The sequence below is a fragment of the Lolium rigidum genome, unplaced genomic scaffold, assembly GCF_022539505.1.
Source record: "Lolium rigidum isolate FL_2022 unplaced genomic scaffold, APGP_CSIRO_Lrig_0.1 contig_34223_1, whole genome shotgun sequence".
Taxonomy (NCBI): Eukaryota; Viridiplantae; Streptophyta; class Magnoliopsida; order Poales; family Poaceae; genus Lolium; species Lolium rigidum.
In genome coordinates, this window is record NW_025900264.1 from 224845 (window position 1) to 237176 (window position 12332).

General features: G+C 48.7%; 1 protein-coding gene across 1 annotated transcript; it reads right to left on the reverse strand.

Annotated features, from left to right (window-relative positions):
• Window positions 1-612: 612 nt before the first annotated feature.
• LOC124681130 (protein ROOT PRIMORDIUM DEFECTIVE 1) lies at window positions 613-8093 on the reverse strand. The gene is made up of 4 exons (XM_047216082.1): window positions 6339-8093; window positions 5125-5242; window positions 809-929; window positions 613-723 (listed from the first exon to the last, which is right to left on the reverse strand). Exon 1 carries the CDS (start codon window positions 8091-8093, stop codon window positions 6696-6698), a length of 1398 nt encoding a protein of 465 aa, XP_047072038.1. The 3' UTR covers window positions 613-723; window positions 809-929; window positions 5125-5242; window positions 6339-6695.
• Between the last annotated feature and the right edge of the window lie 4239 nt (window positions 8094-12332).

The following is a 12332-nucleotide window of genomic DNA, read 5'->3' on the forward strand; positions in this document are numbered from 1 at the left end:
AGTGCTTCATCTCTGAAGACTCTTTAACAATCAATTCAACAGTCAACACTCAACTTAAACACAGTCTCTAATATCAGGTCCAATGTAGAAGCACTATGCCGTGTAAAATAAAATGATCTTGAATAAACACAGCATGTAACTTGAATAAACACAACCTCTACACGAGATACATTTATCTGCCACTAAGATAGTGAAAATTCTAAAGATACATTCAAGAGACAGATTGGTCTACAAGCTTGTAGCTTAGCAGCATCCTTACACTTATGTAATAAAGAAAGAATCTCATCTATGTTGCCCGGATATGGATACGGATACGGATACCGCGTATCCGGCCGTGTCCGATCCCCGATACGCGACCTTTCAGCCGTATCCGTGCAAGGTAGTCTACCACACAATGTCAACCATAACTTATGGAGAAAATAATACTCCATATGTTCTCTGAGAAGTTTTCCCTAAGATGTTGTCCACGTTGGCCTTTTGAAATAAAGAGAAAAGCTAAATCAAATTGCTGACAGCAAAGAAGTGTTATCCAAAAAATAAGCACATAGGATGCACACAGCACACTATGCCACAACTAATAAGGATAATGTATTGTTAGAAACTTGCGAGGTTGCTAAACTCTTCAAATCGGGGATGATGAACGTGGCTTTACTTACTGTGGTCTCCAGATTCACTAAAAGAAGTCAAGAGATAAGCCCAGCTGAATCGATACACTAGAGAATTCTGCAATATGAAGCTACAACTGAGAAAGGAGACCATCTGTTAGACACATACTACTATATTCTATGGACTAAAAATAAGTGCTTACACATCAACTGGATCATTACTAATTTACTAGTAGCTCTAGCAAACAGAACATGGAGAGGAAAAACATCATGTGCTGCAATTCAGTATTCGTGCTTCCAGAATTTGATACCGATATCTGTATCCTACAGTTAATAGCACAAACACATGTCAGTATTTGCCCCAAAAATAAGTTTCAACTTTCAATCATGTCATTGGTATATCACGAAGTTTACTCTTTCAAACAAGCTCAAGTAACTTGGTAGGCTTTGTTCAACCGAGCTACCATTCAGGTCTAGTACAAAATTAGTTCATGAAAATTACTAAGAGCACCAAATTCCATTCTCGAGATGCTCAGCTAAATATACGAAGTAATACATCCATAGAGTGCAAAATACTTCAATTTAGAATTGTTTTATAAATTCAACTCTTTATCTGTTTTGTGTCTATCTTATAACAAAGGCATCTTTGAAGCGAAGGGGGCTGCAAAATTCAACTGAGTCACTGGCATCTAAAAATAAAGTTAACACAGAACATTTTAGAATCTTTACTATTAAATGGGAGTTGGTCGTTTGACACTCAACGCACTTTGGTGGTCGTCATTCGGAGAATCCTGTCCATCCAATATAATCTTAGGGTCGTTTCGTCGGATCAAGTGAGAGTTAGCGCTGAAAGTAATTATGGTAACACTTGTGCTATGGTATCAAAAGATATTTTCAATCTGATGCTTCTATCTTTAGCACTCACGGTTATTAAGGTACACAATAATTAGGCAAGTCGCCATGTAGCGGCTAATCAAAAGTTAATTATGAACAGGAAATATTTTCTTGCCTCACATGTCCTATGTCATTCAAGAAAAGCAAATTTCACCATCTCCTCTCCCTCTCGTTCTAATCGTGTCGCCTCCTCATCACCCACTTCGCCGGACACCCAAGCCCCTCCCACGGCATGCTCGCTCACGTGCCACGGGCGAGAGGATCTCGCCACGGTGTCGGATACGCAGGAGGAGCTGGTGGTCTTCGCCCTCCCCGGAGTGTTACATCGCCACCCCTATAGCTTTGGCACCAGTACCCGCAGCCGGTGCATCCCGAGAACTCGTACAGATCCCTTGCCTACGCCGCTACCCCTATGGTCTCTGTTCCTACCCTGCATCTCTCCCACCGGGAGGTGCGCATGAGGGAGGCTTGGTTTCCCTCTCAGCGGCACCTTCTTGAGGAGATGTGGAGCCGGCCGGCATTGGATGTGTCGACGCGCTACTACAACCTGCTGGCCATGATACAAAAACAGGTCAACAATAAGGTCAGTAAGAGGTTGGCGCACTTTGACCGTCTAACGCTCGCCAACTCCCACCCCACCTCCTCTAGCATCCACGCCCTCACTTTCTCAACCAAGCCAACAGCCAGCAACCGCATGCATGTCAGCTATTTGAAAAAATGCAGAAGAGACGAATTTAATTTGTGCATTTTCAAGCCATGAGCCCAGCTCTCCACCAATTTTGCTCTGTTTCTCCATGGCATGTACCTCATGTGATCACCTTGATATGTGTGTGTGTTTCCTGTGGCCTCCTCATGGGCTGTTATGTGATGCTTGTATTTCCAGTTTCATACGAAATGAAGGAGGAATGGTGACAAATAAGAGCGAGCACCTCCATCCAAGTGATTTTGATCCATTGCCATGCTGCTCGATTTCTAAATCTAGAGCTATGAGTGTTACTTCTGAAGTCTGACATTGCAGATTACATTGTTTTTGATATTTTTTGTGCTTTCGACTTCCTCCCGTCAAGATGAAAGGTTGCAGTGTTTGGCAAGAATCTGCTCATGGTGGTGTTTGGCTAGGCTTGAGGAGCAAATGGAACTAGGCACGCTTTGCATCTGGGTGACACTGAGGTGCTAGCCACACACATCATTTAAGCACATGACGCGAGAGGTGGAATGTATTCTTAGATTGCTTAATATTACAACTGAAATTATTGAGCTGGTTTCATATCCCACATTTATGTGAGTTTTCAGCGTTCTCGTTCAGTATTGTCATCGAAAAGGTTAAAGTGTGCCTTTTTGATCAAAAAGAATATTATTACTGATTTTTACAGATATTCCCCATGAATAGCCTAGACATATTTAGTATGATGTGCCATCTTAATAGATGGGACTGTACCTATTTTACTACTTCCATTTGCATGTGATCCACGTTGAGAGCATCGGTCATGGATGCCCACCGTTCATGTATATGTGCATTCATGGGTCAGATCATACTTAATATTTGCAGGCTAACAATATTATTCAATATAGTATTATTCTGGCATATGCATCTATGCATCGTTCTTGGCTGATTTTATTCTCTTAAAAGCTTGACCATGTTATGTTGTACATTATCTGTGCAATTTTCAGTTATGCTTTCTTTACCTGACACTAACCACACAATCATCATTTTCCAACACATTTTTTTGCCTTAATTCATTCAGAATAGCCTACAACGGGTTTTAGTATTGTGCAAAATCATGACTCTTCAGCAGAAACAAATATAAAACGAGAGAAGATGGCAGACACCAAATATGGAGGGAGACATGCATCGTGAAGGTGCGTTGAAAGTAAATACATCATTTGTCATTTCTGTATTAATTTCTGTAGTTTTTGTTTGTCGTTGTCATTCTCAATGTATGATTTCTGTCCCCTGACATCTGTTGGCATAAAAAACATTTTTTAGTTGTATTATTTCATTCATACATTTATAAATGTTTTCCACCTCAGTTTCTTCGGCTGAACTGTGAGGGTGTGTGGATGGTTGCAATGAGATTGTCCAGCAAGTGCGTCTGCATTCATCATAGGTATAAGTCTATGTACTCGTTCGCAAAATTAAGGTTATTTTCTGAAACTTGAAGGAGCTATCCTCATTTGCATAAGTATAAAGATAATTGGTAATGAAAGCCAAATTATTTGATGCACACATTTTTTTCGTTTGGGAAGCATGATTAATTTTACAATTAACTTGCATATAAAAATTAAAATGTTCATGTTACATGCCATATATTACAATTTTCATTTACTACTCCAATTTTATCACACTTCCGGGCAAATCAACATGGCCTAAAATCTTGAAATGGTTCAGTTAGGACTTGGAAGTGAGTGTGCAGAAGGAAGTGGGGAGTTGCAGAACAAGTGAAGAACTTTCTAACATCACAAATTATGATTGTTATTTCCACTCTCTAGAGAGTGACACATAGTGGAATGGAAACACCTTAAGTCCCTAGACAATAGATTTTTTAGAAAAGTTTCTGAGGTGATCAATACATATATAAGAACAATTTAAAATATTTGAACAGTTTGCACTAGAAGGATGTATGTAGTCAACATTTTTGGGTGTATGTTATATTTATAGAGACCAATCATTTCATCATGTCTGTGCAATTTTGTTAAGCTTTATATGTACCAGCAGCCAAAGATGTGATGAACTGCAATGCGTGGAGAGGAATTGGGTGCATCGGAGCTCGAGACAATAAGGATGCATCGGTCAAGCCTACAATCTGGTCATTGTCTTGCCACCTACAGGGGTGGAGTGACGTCTTGCTTAGGAGCAGACGTTTGTAGGAGCACATATGTGTTGACGCGTGAATACACCACAAAGTATATTTTGATCAGAATCTATATATATCTTTGTTGTTTGATTAGCAACACACATGTCACTTAAGATGGAGGAATTAATGTTTGTGGCTACATGGTGGGAATTGACAGGTCCGCCATTCTTGACATTCATGGTTGCTAAGTAAACAACTATTTAAGCAATTTATCTCTTCATATACTTTGTTTTATATACTTTTTAGTCCCTTGAAGTCATTTTAACCGGCACACAGAAATAGGGATAATACAAGAACAAGTAAAATTAAATCAAAAAGCAATATGAGACACTATAGAAACAAATAGATACCAAAGTTCCAAATTATCTCTTCTACGAAAAAACCGCAAAAATAATAAAGACAGTAAATATGAAAATGAATAAATAGAAATTCATGTCCATAAGTTTATATTTTTCTTATAGTTACTTCACTTAGGAACCAACAACAAGCATTAAATGATGTAAAATGGAATTATTTAAATTTTAGATTGCGGCGATGAAGATCAAGACCATGCTTGGTAGTTTGAGTAACCCAAGGGCATCCTCCTCGGCTGGTTGGTGTTGTCGTTAAAAGGGTATCTTGGGCACCACATTTTCACATGGATTATGTCTGCATGTGTGACGATCAAAAATAATTTAAAGGTCCGTAGCAACGCACGGGCATTCAACTAGTATGGGATAAAACTTTACATTTTTTATGGCTCTAAGTTAAATAATATTGTACAACTCAACTGATTCGCGGTATAATGCCGAACATTCCTCAAGGGTAAGTTCCTCGTCTGAAGATAACTAAGCTCTTGACTGCTGACCGCACGTCTGGTCTGCAGACCTGGATGCATATCCATTATGCCTACACGAAAAATACATGCATCAAAGAAAAAGAAGATGCCATCTCACATCAAGAACAAGGGACCCATCCACTATACATACAAAACACCATTGAGTACTTCCCAAGTTTGCATTACTAGCCAAGGTACCACACAGAATTCCAGTGAGTAATCATAAGCTGCCAAAGATAGCCATTTACCATCAAAATTCACATGGAACCATATATAAACCTAAAGACATCAGACCTAACATAGTTCACAGTGGAATACATAATTCTGTCTGTCTTCCAAATAAGTTGAAAGGCAGGCGAAATGGTTTGTGTTCCTACATTGGCAAGTTTAACATTGCTACCAATGATATAATGGTTCTTCAAATTGTATATCATTATTTATGATCTTACAACAAAGACATTTCAATACACAGGACAGTCTGGAATAATCCTCAGATTTTTTACATTGAGCTTACTAGATTGAACTACTTGTTACAAGCAGCTATGCTACATGCTATATATTTAGAAGAAAAAGTATTACCAGTGGATAGAAAAGCATGCTGGTGCATGGCGCACTTGCAGACATCGCAAGATAGCAAAAGATGACCATAACCAACATCTCCACAGGTCATGGATGTAGTAGATGATAAACACTGACTCTGAAAAGTAAACCTAACAGAATGCAATAATTCTCAAACATATGACAGGCCCATAGTACACGGATTAAAGGATCCCAAGAGTAGTCACCTTAACAGAATGGTCATTATGGAAAACTGTGTACACAATAGCGAGGTTGTAAACAAGAACAAGTTTATTCTCATATCTTATGGTTGATATTCCTTCCAGTAGAGCCTGACCGGAGGGTCAGATGGCTAGCTGAGCCAGGAGTGCTTTCGGCTACCTAGTGACCCGGGTTCGAGTCTCGAACACCGCGGTTTGCTGCTCATAGCTCCCCTAGCTCCTCTATAAGAATATACCCTGGGTGCTCGCCCATGGGTCTCGTTTTTTTTTTTTTTGATATTCCTTCCAGTATATAATATGTTAGAAACATGAATGTTGATATGTCGATAGTTAATCCGTAAACACAAATAGAGTGAAACAGATCCACTGCTTGTGGTAGATTACTCACAAGTCAGAACACACAGATCAGATTAGTTTGGGAGCAGAAAGGGATTCTTCTGCCTATGTCTGTCCCTTGGCACAATTGGTGCAGCTGAAGATGCCAACAGCCATTTGATGCAGATGCATGGTACTGGTAGCACCCAGGGTGATCACTTTATCAAGTCAGAAGTGTCATCAGTTTTAGCATGATACCCCACTCCAATTTTCACCTCAGAATATTAGCTTTCTCTCCTCAAGATCAGTACGCAACGGTGTTGACGCTAGCACGAGAAATCAATCCTCCCAGACAGTACCCTCGCCAGTTTCAGAAGCAAAGCTTCCCATTCCCAAGATAACATTCAGTGCCAAAGTATGATTTGATTCCTCATTCGATGTAGAGTGACTCGACTCCTGAGTCCTCCCCGCTATCGGCACCATCATCATCATCATCATGACCACCATTATTTCTCTTTCGGCCACCAGCATCCCCAAGAAACTTCTCCCTCAATTCTGCTCCACCACGACGACCACCACCAAGCTCATCCCATCCACGACCCATGCTGGTGAACATGCGATCCAAATTCGCCTTCTCTGGGCTCATCAAGAGTAGCTCCTCCTGTTTCCTCCTTGCATCATGTATCTCATTGGAATCCAGAAGCTCCCCTTTGTAGAATGCCTCCCTGAGGAACACAGTGTGCAGCTTTCCCTGGTTTCCCCTTGTGGATATGTAAAATATGCCCTGGTACTTAAGCAAGAACTCCTTGATCTTCTTGGGCACACCAAGGGCGTCGCGGAACAGGGCGAGACGCTCCAGCGTGGTACGCTTCTCAACCGTGAGAGAGAGCAGCTCATGGACGGCCGCGACAGCGCGCTTCTCCATGCGGCGCTGCGCCTCAAGCGAGCGCAGGTCGTGGCCAGAGACGTCCGCGTACGGGGACGCGTAGGGGAGCCGCTGCCATTTCCAAACTGCAATCCGGAAGTACTTGCCGATCTTGAAGCCCGGCGGAAAGCGGGTGGGGAACGCGAAGCGCGCGTCCTCCTCGCCATCCCCGGGAGAGCGGTGCTCGCGGTAGTGGCGCTCCCGGGAGCGCTCGACGGCGGCGACGGTGAGGTCGGGTGGGTCGTCAGGGGAGGGCACAAGCTCGACGAAGCCGTCGGGAGTGAGGCGGAAGAGGGCGGGGTTGGATTGGATGATGGAGTCGGCGAAATCGTCGGGGAGACCGAGGTCGCGGCGTAGGAGGTGGATGTTCTCGAGGCGGAGGCGGTGGTGCGGGGGCGCGAGGAGGAGGAGCTTGCGGAGGCGGAGGATGGCGGCGGGGCGCGAGGCGGTGATGGCGTCGGCCTCGAGGCGCAAGGCGGCGGCGGCGCGCGGGGTGAGGCGCACGTGGAGGATGCGGTGGACGGGGTGGAGGAAGAGGTGGAAGGCGTGCGGGTGGCGCAGCATGAATTGGCCGGCGTCGAGGGGCGAGAGGCGGAGCTGGCGGCGCGCGAGGGCCCCGAGGCGGGAGAAGGACACGGAGACCGCGCCGCTCCCGCCGGCGGAGAAGGCGCCCGAGGGCGCGGTGGGGGAGGCGGCGTAGAGGAGCAGGGCGTGGAGCGCGAGGAAGCGGCGGACGCGCTTCTGGACCTCCATGATGCCGTCGAAGGCGTGGTCGCGCACGCGCCTCTGCTTCTGGGGGAGGGAGGTGGACTTGGAGGAGTAGCCGGCGTTGGCCCCGCCCACGGGCGCCGCCGCCGCCGCGCGTGACGGCGGCGGCCGGAACGCGGCGATGCGACGGAGCATTGGGGCTTTGGGGGAGGTTTTGGACGGTTTGGGCCGTTTGACCGGTGAGAGAGTGGTGTTGCGATGTCATGGGTCGGGTCTTCTACATGGGCTGTTCTGATACAAAACAACAGTCAGCTTTGGGCTGGTTTGTTGGGCATTCTCGGAAAATTTCCCTCTGCGACTCATATCTGTACCTACTAAGGGCATCTCCAACCGGGCGATCCATCCCGCGCCCGCGCGTCCGGATGGGTCGAAACGGACAAAACCGCGTCCCAGCGCGCGGACCCATCCCTAAAACGGATGGCCACGGCGTCTGGGACGATCCAAACCCGGCCCAAATCTTGGACGAGTTTGCGTGGCCGCGGACGTGAAAGGCTGGTCGCTCGCGTCCTCCCCTTGTCCGCCCCTGGCCCGCCTGTCTGCCTCCCAAAACACAAGCCCGTCGCACACATCTCCCCACCGCTCCGCCGCCACCCACGGACCGGCGATTTGGGAGCGCGTCGACGCCGGCCATCGTCGTCGAGACGCCGGCAAGCGGGGCGGAAGCATAGGTCGAGGTCCCGCGCCGCTTTCGCCGCGTCGTAGCGAGTCGGAGGACGCCGCCGCCGGCGCTGTTGTCCTCTCACCGTCGCGACACCTCCCGCCGTTCGCAGCTGCGCCGTTTCCGCCGGAGGTGAGCTCCGCACCGTGTTTCCGGACCGCAAGTCGGCTAAGACGGCCATGCCCGCGAGTCCCTACGAAGCATTTGGATCGCCTCCGCTCGCGAGGTGTTCGTTCAAATGCTCGAACTAAAATGTGTCCCTTTTCGGATCATGGTGGACAGCGACGATGAATACTACTTCAAGAACTTCATCGACACGTCGTCGAAGAGGAGTCCGACGACGAATTTTTCACGGATGCTTCGCGATGCTCATCCACGAGCACATTGTCTCGCAAATCCCCGTGTACCGGGGTCCTTGCCGGGCGCGCGGCCGCCTTGGACCGCAAAGAGAACGCGGCCACGACCAGCTCTACAATGACTACTTCCAACCCAATCCATTGTTCGTGTCGTCCTTGTTTCGCCGTCGTTTTCGGATGACCAGGCCGCTGTTCCGCCGGATAATGGATGGCGTCAAGATCTACGACGACTACTTTTGTGCGAAAGTGGATGCAATTGGTAAGGTAGGCCTCTCTTCGTACCAGAAATGCACGGCAGCGATTAGGATGCTCGCATATGGCGTTGCCGGTGATTTCGTAGATGAGTACACACGCATGAGTGAGTCAACCGGCTTGGAATCGATGTAGAGGTTCTGCAGAGCAGTGATCGGTTCGTTCGGAGAACAAGTACCTCCGGCAACCTAATGCGGAGGACACAGCTCGTCCGATGTCGATCAACGCTTCCGGGGGTTTTCCTGGGATGCTTGGCAAGCATAGACTGCATGCACCGGGAGTGGAAGAACCGCCCCTTTGGTTGGCAGGGGGCATACAGCGGCCATTCGAGGGGTGCACGGTCATTCTTGAAGCTGTTGCTTCCCATGACACATGGATTTGGCACTCATTCTTCGGAATGGCTGGCTCGCACAATGACATCAATGTGCTTGCGGCGCTCTCCGGTGTTTGATAGGCTAGCGTACGGTAAGTCCCCCGATGTGGATTTTGAGATCAATGGCCACCACTACACCAAGGGGTACTACCTTGCCGATGGTATCTATCCACCTTGGGCTACACTCGTGAAGACAATCCGAAACCCCAACTCGGAGCAGGAGGCAAGGTTTGCCAAAGAGCGAGGAGGCAGCCCGGAAAGATGTCGAGCGGGCGTTTGGCATCCTCCAAGCTCGTTGGGCTATCGTCGGACACCCCGCCGCAGCCCGGGATGTGCAAACTCTGTGGGAGGTGATGACCGCTTGTGTAATCATGCATAACATGATTGTTGAGGTAGAGCGGGATGATTCACTCTTTGATAATGACTGGGAAGGCCAAGGAGAGTTGGTTACTCCTCAAGGTGCTCCAGCATCATTCCAGGACATTCTTCATGCGCACCATGAAAAACATACCATTGGGCGCCGCGACCCAAATCTGCCGCGTTGGGCGCAGCGCGCGACCCAAACGGACGCGCGGACGCGGGGCTCCGTCCGCGCGTCCGCTCGGCCACGCAAACGGCCCAAAACGGACGGCCCAGCGCGTCCGTTTGGGTCGCCCGGTTGGAGATGCCCTAAGCAACCCGGCGACCCAAACGGACGCGCTGGACCGTCTGTTTTGGACCGGTTGGGTGGCCGAGCGGACGCGCGGACGCAGCGCATATTCGAAGAAATAGAAAAATAAAATAAAATGCAAATTTAAACGAAATTTGATTAAGCATATGCCCTATTTTGGGAAAATTTGTACATAGCCCTATTTTGGGCAAATAACTAACAAAAGAAGCCCTCTATATGGGCTTTAAAATTTAAAACAAATAAAAAAACCCTAAACTAGGGTTTGGTCGATGGCGCGGTGGCCGCCGGTGCGCCCCCTAGCCCCTGTGGGCATCGTCGGCGCCGTCGTCGACGACGTCCCCGGGCGGCGAGGCACTGTTGTGGCTCGACCGCGCCGGGGACTCCGGTCACGGAGACCACAGGGCCTCCTCCCAGGCGGAGTGGGGGTCCGGAGCCACCCGAGGAAGCGGCGGAGCACGAAGCAGCGCCTCCTCCCTGAGGCGCTGCTCCCTCTCCTGCCAGGCGCGGCGCCTGGCCTTCTGGCGTCGCGCCTGGCCTCCTGCCGCCGCTGCTCCTCGCGCCGCTCCTCCTCGGCGCGGCGCCTGACTTCCTCCCGCCGCGCCGCTTCCTCCTCCTCCCGTCGCGCCTGGCGGGCCTGGGCGTACAGCTCCCAGGCCTCGGCTTCCTCCACCTCCCACCTGGCCGCTTCCTCCATCTCGGAGGTGCGAATGGCCGCATGGAGGTGCGGCCATTTCGCGTCCTCCTCCGCCGCCGAGATGAGGAGCGCGGCGCGGAGGTCGGGGTCCTCCTCCGAGGACTCGGGCTTCGGCTCGAGCAGCAACGGAGGCGGTTGCGGCAATGCCGCGCCGCCACGGGCGGCCTCTCCGATGTGGAGGCCGCCTTGGTTTCCTCCGGATGGCCGCAGCGCCGGCGGAGGACTGCGGCTGCTGCTCGCCTCCTCGTCGTTGGCTCCGGGAGCGAACCGTCGCTTCGGGGCCATGGCGGCGGTTTCGCTCGGGGAGTGGAGTGGGGACTGGACTGGAGGGACAGATCTCCTCCAGTCCACATTTAATAGCCTCCCCGGTCACCGACAGGTGGGCCCAAGGGAGACGAGGCGACAAGCTCCCGAACGCGACCGGACGTCGCGTGCCATCCGCGGCCACGCAAACCTCGCCCAGATTTGGGCCGGGTTTGCGTCGTCCCGGACGCCGCGGCCATCCGCATTTGCGGTGCGTCCCCGCGTTGGGCCGCTATTTTGTCCGGCTCGACCCATCCGGACACGCGGGCGCGGGATGGGTCGCCCCGTTGGAGATGCCCTAAGTCCCTCAATCCCCTCAAAACAAAACAAAAACCTACTAAGTCCCTCAAAAAAAAAAATCTGTACCTACTAAGAAACAAAAAAAACTCCCTCCCAAGAAATTTCCCTTCTCTCTATGCTATAAAAAACAAAACAAAAATCCCTTCTCCTCTAACAAAAAGAAACTTCCCTTCGAGTCTCGCATTTCTCTCGCAAAAAGAAAAAAATCACCCTAAAAAAAAGTTGAACACACATCACCGCCTCATTCGTTCTCATTTTCTTTTGGCGGGGATACCTCATTCGCTAAAAAAAATTGTGTTAGTACCTCAAAATCCCTAAGAGCTCATTTGGCCCTTATAATTTTACATCTTATTTTCCAAATCCACATAAATGACAAGGCACAAAAAGAAATTAAGTTTAGGCATGAAATGAAATCCATGAAATTCTCAAATGAATGTCGTACCCAAGTCATGGTTGTCAAACAGGTAGATTCATGAAAATCACGGATGAATTCCTTGATTTCAGCCTCAAGTAATGGGAGACAAACGAGCTCTAAGAAGACCTTTGCCTCAAAAATAAAGTGTACCTAGGTCTCGAGAGAAGAGCGGTCGAAGTTCACTCCTTTCACTATGGTCTCCCCTTGTCCTTAAGGGTCCAATGAAACCAAGATGGGGCATTTTTTTTGGATTGGTTGTATTGTCACCTTTTAAATTAGGTTCAGGTCATTGTTGGCGATGCTCCGGCGATAGAAGCAACAATGTATGGATTACATATGCCTGGCTCAAACAT